We start from the raw sequence: 9450 nt of genomic DNA, 5'->3' as shown, positions 1-9450 counted from the left end.
AAGTTTAGCAGCCAAAACCATTTGCAATACTAGGGATGAACATTTAAATAACAAAAGCATAATATCTAACGGATTAAATGTTTCATTTTCATGATTTTCATCTAAACCTAAATCTGATAAAATATCATCTGCTTCAATTGCGCTCCGTGATTCATTGAGTTGAGAGTCTTCTAACGACAATAACTCTAAACATTCAGAAACCATTGTATCTCGACATGTTGAATTGATCATCATTAAATTTTGTAAAACTACCCATGGTATATCTTTAATCCCGGAGAATAGTGTAGTTGGTTTGATTCTTATAATGTCCATTTGTTTTATTTTGTTTGGGTAAAACAATTATAATCCTAGTTTGGTTGCTAATTGCATGAGCTCACTAGATGCCGTTGATTCAATTTGCACTTCGTCTTTTATAGATGGCAAACAGGAATTACATGCATTAAATTCGGTTGGATCCTCACACTCTTTATAATTTCCCTGCGCGTCTCCACTGTGTATCTCAACATTTGCAAGAGTGTTGTTTTCTTTGTTTGTTTTCTCAGAAGTTTTGGATTGTTGTTGGCATGTCTCTATCTCCTTAGGGGTTTCTGTATCAATTTCCTCTTCACTGTATTGCCTTTGTTCTGTTTGTATCGTTTTGGAAATCCTCGGATTACCACTTTCTTCAACACTGTTTAAAACGTCAGTATTGCTTACCTGTACGTCTGCATTCAGGTCCTTATCTTGATTTGTAGTTGATGCGCTTTCTATCTTCTGATCACAATCATCCATTGTTTTATTGTTTGTGTTGTCCGGAGAATAACTTTCAGAGGAATCATCAGCTGCATCGAAAAATTCTTTGGTATCAGAATTGTTGTCTATCCTTGATTTTTCTACAGCTGCACCACCATTCTGTAACAAAAACTCTTATTCGAAAACAGTTTTGTATTTCATGTAATATAACTATAGATACAAAAGAAGATAATCAAGACCCATATCACTAACCTGAACATTTGTCAATTTATTCATAAAAAAATATTTCATTAAGTTCATCAGTTCATTTGTAATTGATTAAATCAATCCTACTTCCGGATTTCTTAGTTTTTTTTTCTCTCGATTTAATGTCGAACAGAACGAAAGAGTTATAGCATGTCTTTAGTATTCTATGTTGTATGTTGTGTACTATTATTTGTCTGTTTGTCTTTTTTATTTTTAGCCATGGCGTTGTCAGTTTATTTTCGATCTACGAGTTTGACTGTCCCTCTGGTATCTTTCGCCCCTCTCTTCTTATAGCACTATTCAACATAAGGTCATCTATTACCACAGGTCATTTTCACCGAAAAGTCTATATAATAGATATATGTTCATCCGACTAAATGCGCATGACCATTCTACTTTTGTTTTATAAACATTATTCACGCTAAATCTTCAAGATCGTAAGCCATAGAATGACATGAACTGTTTTACAAAAATGATGTGTAAAATAACTGTAACCCTCGAATCAGGAATTTAAGCATCAAATAAACAATGAAGAAATAGTTTGAAGTTGATTTATAATTAATCATCCTTAATATCATGAATATGATACATGCACTAAAATACAACAGTCGAGGCAATATAATGCTTATCATGCTTAAAATTCCTTTGGCTATATACACCGAAATAACCTAAGGTCATCTCCCTTTGGATACAAATTTAGAACACATTGACGAGATTTATCTACTTCATTTACCATGTAATGCCACAATACCCAAATTGAGCAAATTGAGCAAAAACATTAGCGGATATCTTACAATAGATATAAGTCGATGCCAATTAAAAATACAAGTTTTCTCAGAAACTGAACAATTTGTATTTTTACGATTTGACATTATATACCTATTTCAACAAATGAACATCTATCTAAATAGACACACTATGATCACAGTATAACCATGATATATCTACATGTAAAATTTACTAGAAAAAGGAAGTTATACGGAAACATCGGCATACGACGTTCGCAAAAACATGAAAAAGTCTTTTTTTTTTTAAAGAGCCAAAAAATATGTTACAAGCATCTATTTCTTCAAAAATGAATACTAAGAATGGACTTTAGTAAATGTTTTCTAAATATTTGAAGAAATGAAACATAACACATGTAAAGACGGGCTTCAAAGTTATTGTGAAACTGCCTTTTATAGAGGTGGCGTGAATCAGATGTGGATACTTAAAAATTCCAAAGATCTTTTAGAGTACATACAATCTAACTCTCTTTCATCTTGTAATAGTATTAAAACATTTGACTTTTCTACACTTTATACAAGTATTCCACATTCCAAATTAAAAGACAAATTGAAAGAGTTGGTATTGCTTTGTTTCATAAAAAAGAATGACCAACGAAGATACAAGTATAAACTGACATTATCAAGATGCTTGATTTCTTGATTGACAACATATTTGTTACGTTCGGAGGACGTGTTTTTCAACAGACTATCGGCATTCCAATGGGAACGAATTGTGTCCCTCTTCTTGCCGACTTGTTTCTTTATCATTATGAGGCTGACTTCATACAGGAACTTCTTAGGAAGAAATATCCTTTAACTCTACTTTCCGCTATATAAATGATGTTCTTTCACTAAATAATTCAAAATTTGGTGACTATGTCGAACGCATCTATCCCATTGAACCAGAGATAAAGGATACAACAGATACAGTTAAGTCGGCCTCATATCTTGACTTACATTTAGAAATTGACAATGAGGGTCGATTGAAAACAAAACTTTACGACAAAAGAGATGATTTTAGCTTTCCAACTGTGAACTTTCCATTTCTAAGTAGCAACATTCCAGCAGCACCTGCATACGGTGTATATATCTCCCAATTGATACGATATTCCCATGCTTGAATTTCCTATTATGATTTTCTTGATAGAGGGTTGTTGCTCACAAGGAAGCTATGAAATCAAGAGTTCCAAATGGTGAAGTTGAAATCATCTCTTCGTAAATTTTACGAACGCCATCACGAGTTGATTGACCGTTATGAAATTACCGTTTCACAAAGGATATCGGATATGTTCCTTACGTCGTAACTACAATCCCCTTCCCTTTCATAATTGTGACCTACCGAATAAGACTATTTACCGGATTTTTTTATCTCATAAACAACACGACGGGTGCTACATGTGGAGTAGAATCTGCTTACCCTTCCGGAGCACCTGAGATCACCCCTAGTTTTTGGTGGGGTTCGTGTTGTTTATTTATTAGTTTTCTATGTTGTGTCATGTGTACTATTGTTTGTCTGTTTGTCCTTTTCATTTTTAGCCATGGCATTGTCAGTTTATTTTCGATTTATGAGTTTGACTGTCTTTCGTCCCTCTTTTTCATCTGTTATTAAAATGTTGGGAATGTTAATCAAGGATGCAATTTGGGTATTCCTCAGCACAAAATCATTTATCATATGGAGGTAACTTTGCACCCGTTTTTCTATGATTCAAAAAGGAGTCAAAATTAAATTGGTAAAACTATATAACTAACAAGGACAAATCTGCAAATTAAACACATAATGGACACATCTGTGCGTATCATAAATAACGTAGATGAATAAATGTACAAATATTGTATCGTCCAATTTACACTTGTGTGGTAAGGTCTGGCGAATGTTCTGTAATTTCCTATAATGGATCAAATAGTTACCATGCGGATTCATTGTTGAACTATAATTGTTTACTCTTTATATATTGTGACTTGGATGAAGAGTTGTCTCATTTGTCATTGGCACTCATACCACATTTTTATTTCTATTGTCATGAGTATGTATATAATCATTATCAGGTCTCTAAAACCTCATTCTTTGTACTGGTATAACTTGACTCAATAAAAAAGATTAAAGGGTTTTTATCCTGCTTGACGCAGTCAAACAGTGAGACATAGGTATGCTGTTTCCGGCGTCGGCAACGACGATGTTGGCGGCGGTGGAGGCGTCAACAATGCATAAGTTTGTGACTAGGTCTCATTTATGGTGAGCCACTAGTGGTAGGTCAAAGATATTTGGTTTGCAGTTAATTTCATATTGGCACATCTCATCACCATGGAAATTATTTAGCCCCGCCCTCTTAGTTTTGGTCTATTGACTTCAACTTTTGCTTAGTTTTCATGTATTAGTTTGTGATCAGGTCAAAAGTTGAATCACCAAAATACTGAACTCCGAGGAAAATTCAAAACGGAAAGTCCCTAATCAAATGGTAAAACACATCAAACGAATGGACAATGACTGTCATATTCCTGACTTGGTACAGGCATTTTCAATTGTAAAAAATGGTGGATAGAACCTGGTTTTATAGCGCTAAACCTTTCACCTGTATAACAGTGACATCAAATTCCATTAAATTTATAACGATGCGTGAACAAAACAGACACAATAGGTAGCATTGTCAAAATATGGGTACAGCAGTCATCACTGTGTCACATCTCAAAAGGTTCATGGGGAACCACTTGTGGTAAGTTAATGATAATTGGTATTTAGTTGTATACACATTAGCATATCTCATTTCAATAGAGGCTGTTTGGCCCCGCCTCTTAGGCATGGTCTATTGTTTAGTTTTCATGTATTAGTTTGTGATTTGGTCGGTTTACGGAGAACCACTTGTGGTAGGTCAATGATCTTTAGTATGCAGTTGTATTATCATTGGCACATCTCATTACCATGGAGATTATTTGTCCCGCCCCCCCAGTAATGGTTTATTGACTTTGAAATTTTGTTTTAGTTCACATGTTTTAGTTTGTGTTTAGGTTTGTATTAAGGGAACTACTTATGATAAATCAATGGTATTTGGTATGTGTTGTATAATAAGCATTTGCACATCTAACTCCATTGAGATTTTTAGCCATGAACCTTCAGTCATGGTTCATTGACTTTAAATATTTGCAAATCTTACATGTTAAAGTGTTACTATTTTAATTCCAACATTTGCATTATCGAAAAAAAAGTAAAATCACAAAAATACTGAACTCCGAGGAAAATTCAAAACGGAAAGTCTCTAATCAAATGGCAAAATCAAAGGATAAAACACATCAAGCGAATGAATAACAACTGTCATATTCCTGACGTGGTACAGGCATTTTTAAATGTAGAAAATGGTAGATTGAACCTGGTTTTTTAGCGCTAAACCTCTCACTTTTATGACAGTCGGATCAAATTCCGTTCCGAAATTACCAAAAAAAAGCGAGACATATCTCTGTGATTACAGTTTATTAATCTTACTGATTGTTGACGTGAATTTGACGCGAACTTGACTGGTTTTAGACCGATCCTTGATAGCTGACTAATCGCTAAAATAGTTACGCATAAAGTTGCAAGTACAGTCTGATATTATTTTTAAATTAGTCCTTTAACCAAAAGTGAGTGTTTTCATTATTCATGCAAAGAAGATGTGGTATGATTGCCAGTTTGACAACTCTCAACAAGAGAACGAATGTCACAGTTCGTATGACCTCAACAATGAGCGAAACCCGTACCGCATAGTCGGCTACAAAAGGCACCGAAACCACAAATGTAAAACAATGCACACGAGAAAACTAACGGCTCTTTCAATGTACAAACAAATGAACGAAAAATAAATCTGTAAATGAGCAAAAAACGACATGATCATGAATTACAGGCTGTTGACATGGGACAGACACATACACGCAGATTATTGCCAACCCCCTAAACTGGGACAGTGCTCAACAGTACAACATGAGAATGAACTATAAAAGTCAGCTGTAAGATGCTTAACTTTGCAGATGGGTACAAATAGAAATACTACACACAGTGGACGTGGCAGGATTCTTGTATATCCCAACAACAAAAGGCACCAAGTACAGATCTAAAAGACAAAATTATCAATCAGTACACATCCAACATCCAATGGATTTAGTATAAAGACGTCAAAAAACAGTCAGAAAAAACATGACCAGTAATACATACATTACGTTTGTTAAAACCAAAAACGTCACAACAGACACGGGCATAGCGAACGAGTTGTGTCAAAGGAACATCACCATCCAAAAAGGGAAAATAACAATAGGGAACGAAAAATCGTTCCTTTTGTCGTAAATTTTAGTATGGCCTTTTCCGTGTGAAACTGAAATATCTAAATCTAGGAAAGGACAGTTATTATCGTTTAAATTTGATTTATTTTAAGTATGTTCCTTTGGGAAAATTTCGTTTCTTGCAAGAAATATATCTGTAAGGAACAGGTTTCATCAAGTAATTTGAAGTACAATTTGATTTGGCTTTTTTATTTATACTTATACACAAAAAGACGATGGAACATAAAGTATGTACACAATACAATGTGCATCAACTATCTCTTGCATTGTGTTTAACTTAACTTTTATTGTTTTGTTTTGTATTACTCTGATTAAGAAGTTTCTTGATTATAATTTTTCAGAAACAAAATGGTATTCTCAGTAACGTGACATATTATATTTACGTGCGTTTCATTAAGCATTTATCAAACATTATCTGTACTGATCAATTTGTTTCATAATAAACAATTCTTGCTTTAGTTGTTATCCATTCGTTTGATGTGTTTTATCCTTTGATTTTGCCATTTTATTGGGGACTTTCCGTTTTGAATTTTCCTCGGAGTTCAGTATTTTTGTGATTTTACTTTTCTTTTTAAATACAGAATGATACAAACGAAACAAGTGAAAGTGTGAGCTTCTGCTAACTGATGATCCCCCGCCCGTATAGTTGGGTAAACAAGAAGTTGTTGAGTGATGAATCTGAAAACGCATCACACGGTACAGCTGACTTATATAAACTCTGATGCTAAATTTCAGAAATCCTTGTTCCTGAGAAAAATGCTACGAAAAATATTCATAGGACGGACGGATGGATGGATTTGACTGACGGACGGATGGACTGATGGATGGACAAACAGAGGTCAAAGAGTATACCCCCACTTTTTTTAAAGCGCGGGTATAATAATTGTAAGAAAGTATTATACAAAACCATTCTGTACATGTAACAACCATATTGATATTAGCAGATTACACTGACTTGTATAATTTTTTACGGTTGACTAAGCTACAGAAAAAACATAATTTGATGTTTACATGTAAAGCTGTCTTTTCAAATTTGGTAACAAATTATAGCATTGTCAAAGTAGTCAACTTTGTATGCTACTCTTCGGCTTACTTACTTTACCACTTAGTTTGAAAGTTGTAAGTATGAAATAAACTTGTTCCTACCTTTAAACTAGCTGCAAGAAAGTCACTGCTGTCTTCTTTAATTTCATCAGTAATGAGGTCTTGATCTCTGAAAATGTACATATAATGCTCTTTGGTATCAACAATAAGATAACTTATGCATTTTGGCATTGATAATTTAAAAAGAACTCACCTTCGGATAAAGGAGTTATTTACAAATGATATTAGTTTTTCATATTTTAAAGATAGTTTCAAATATAACAATTTGAATTTGTCTTTTTAACAAATGTATCTGATATACGACAATGCTAGTATTTTACGGAAAAGACATTAAATGAGTGAAATGTATTTTTTTGTTGTATTTTATCGATAAGAAAAAACAGGACAGGAACATAAATCAAAACAAGAAATTAAAAAAAGCATATATGATTTGAAAGTGGCAATTGAACAAAATGGTATTGAAATCATTTAAACCATGTCAAGTAAAAAAAATGCATTCCTGAGAAGAAAATCATTGTCAAAACCATCTTACCTTATTCACTACCGAATATAATAAAAAAAAACAAAAAAAACATGGTATATGAGTTACATTTATAAAAGAACCAAAAGGTTATAAAAATGGATGATATCATGGCTGAATGAGTGTCTGATTGTTGAAAAGCAAACATCTCCTTTTAAATCACTAGACATTTTAGTACTTGTTAAAAATTATTAAGGACAATCAACTTATTTAAGCGTTATCTTTTGTTTTCGTTGCATTCACGAGAAGAAATAAGAAGGCACACGGTACTTAACAGCACTAAACTGGTGAAGTTTCAAAATTATCAAAATATTGATTTTATCGCAGAAATGTCATCGACCTGGTAATTGCAACAGAAATGCAGCCCTTTACCCCATATGTTTTACCTTTACTTTTATTTTGCAAAAACTATGCAATTACTGATTGTATTTAAAAGATTTTCACGTAAGTTTGACAATTAAGATGAATATAAGTAATTGCACAGAATTAAATAAACTTATGCACAGGCTTGTTCCACTTTAGAAAACTACTTGTGAATATGCATTGATTAGAAAGTACCTGTCTTGAATATCAATTCGCTCTACGTCTGCAATCACATCTTGTTCACTAGAAGCAGCACCCATCATTCAGTAAGTCCTTCTTTCAATGACACTTCGTTTTAAGTAACCAAAGGCATGTTCAAAGTAATCTGTAATAAACAAATTAGAATTATGACCAGAATAACAAAATGTTCTCGGTTTTAGTAGCTCGTATTTGTTTTTTTCTCAATCGATTTATGACTTTTGATCAGCGGTATACTACGGTTTCCTTTATTTATAAAATGTGCTCTCAGATTATGCTATATTAAATACGTGTTACCCACAGTAACACAATTCTCGCTTGACCATGTTAACATGATTTCTATAGACATATGTTACACATAAATTTAGTTAATAAATTTTGCTTTTCCTTCAGCGTAATCTGAACATAGGCATCTGGTCAATTTTCGTAAGTTGCGAGATGTATTTCTCGTCGGCTTTGTATGGGTAGATAACATAGAACATGGTGCTAATTATGAGATACAAATAACATGAATACATCACAATCAGCTAATTTTGTGTCAAGTAGAAGGTTAATATAATTTTATAAACCCCTACGTCAATGACAAACGTTGGTTTATTAAGGCTGACAGCATGTGTTAAATTGACGTGCCCGTTAAATCATCTGAACTGTATTTGATCTACATTTAGGAAGCAAATTTCATTTTTTCTTCTGAGTGATTTGAAATGAAATCGACCAAAAAAAGCTTATTTAAAAATAAAAAAGGCATATTTCCCCATAGATCCTAGTCAGCGCAAGTGGTACGGTGATGCCACGAGGTTACAGAAGAATCAAATTAAATTAAGAATGTATTCTAGATTTAATTGATATTTGATAATTGCGATAATTTAAAATTTATGGTGGCTTTTCTTTCTGAATAGAAGAGTTTACTTAAGAATTTAGTTACGTATAGAGGGGAATGTTAACTTGGTTGAAACTAATGCGTGAACGAATACTTTCAGCCATTTTTAAAAGAACAGATTTTCTTGAATTGATTGTAACATGATGTATATACAATATTCGATACATATGACTAACAGCGTTTGCACAAATTGTAGTATCCTCATGGATTAGAGTAGGCAAATGAAGATAACCATATCTGAGTCGACGCCACACGTTCTTCGGAAATTATGCCACGTTAACTTATCTTTATATATGTCAATACATAAAGTAATTATATTATCATACAAACACAAT

General features: G+C 33.2%; 1 protein-coding gene across 1 annotated transcript; it reads right to left on the bottom strand.

Annotated features, from left to right (window-relative positions):
- Window positions 1-339: 339 nt before the first annotated feature.
- LOC139526530 (putative surface protein SACOL0050) lies at window positions 340-8297 on the bottom strand. Its single transcript, XM_071321687.1, has 3 exons — window positions 8233-8297; window positions 7197-7263; window positions 340-891 (listed from the first exon to the last, which is right to left on the bottom strand). Exons 1-3 carry the CDS (start codon window positions 8295-8297, stop codon window positions 340-342), a joined length of 684 nt encoding a protein of 227 aa, XP_071177788.1.
- Window positions 8298-9450: the final 1153 nt, after the last annotated feature.

Source organism: Mytilus edulis, chromosome 6 (assembly GCF_963676685.1).
Source record: "Mytilus edulis chromosome 6, xbMytEdul2.2, whole genome shotgun sequence".
Taxonomy (NCBI): domain Eukaryota; kingdom Metazoa; phylum Mollusca; class Bivalvia; order Mytilida; family Mytilidae; genus Mytilus; species Mytilus edulis.
The sequence above is the reverse complement of the archived record's forward strand: the minus strand, read 5'-3'. Positions and strand labels throughout refer to the sequence as shown.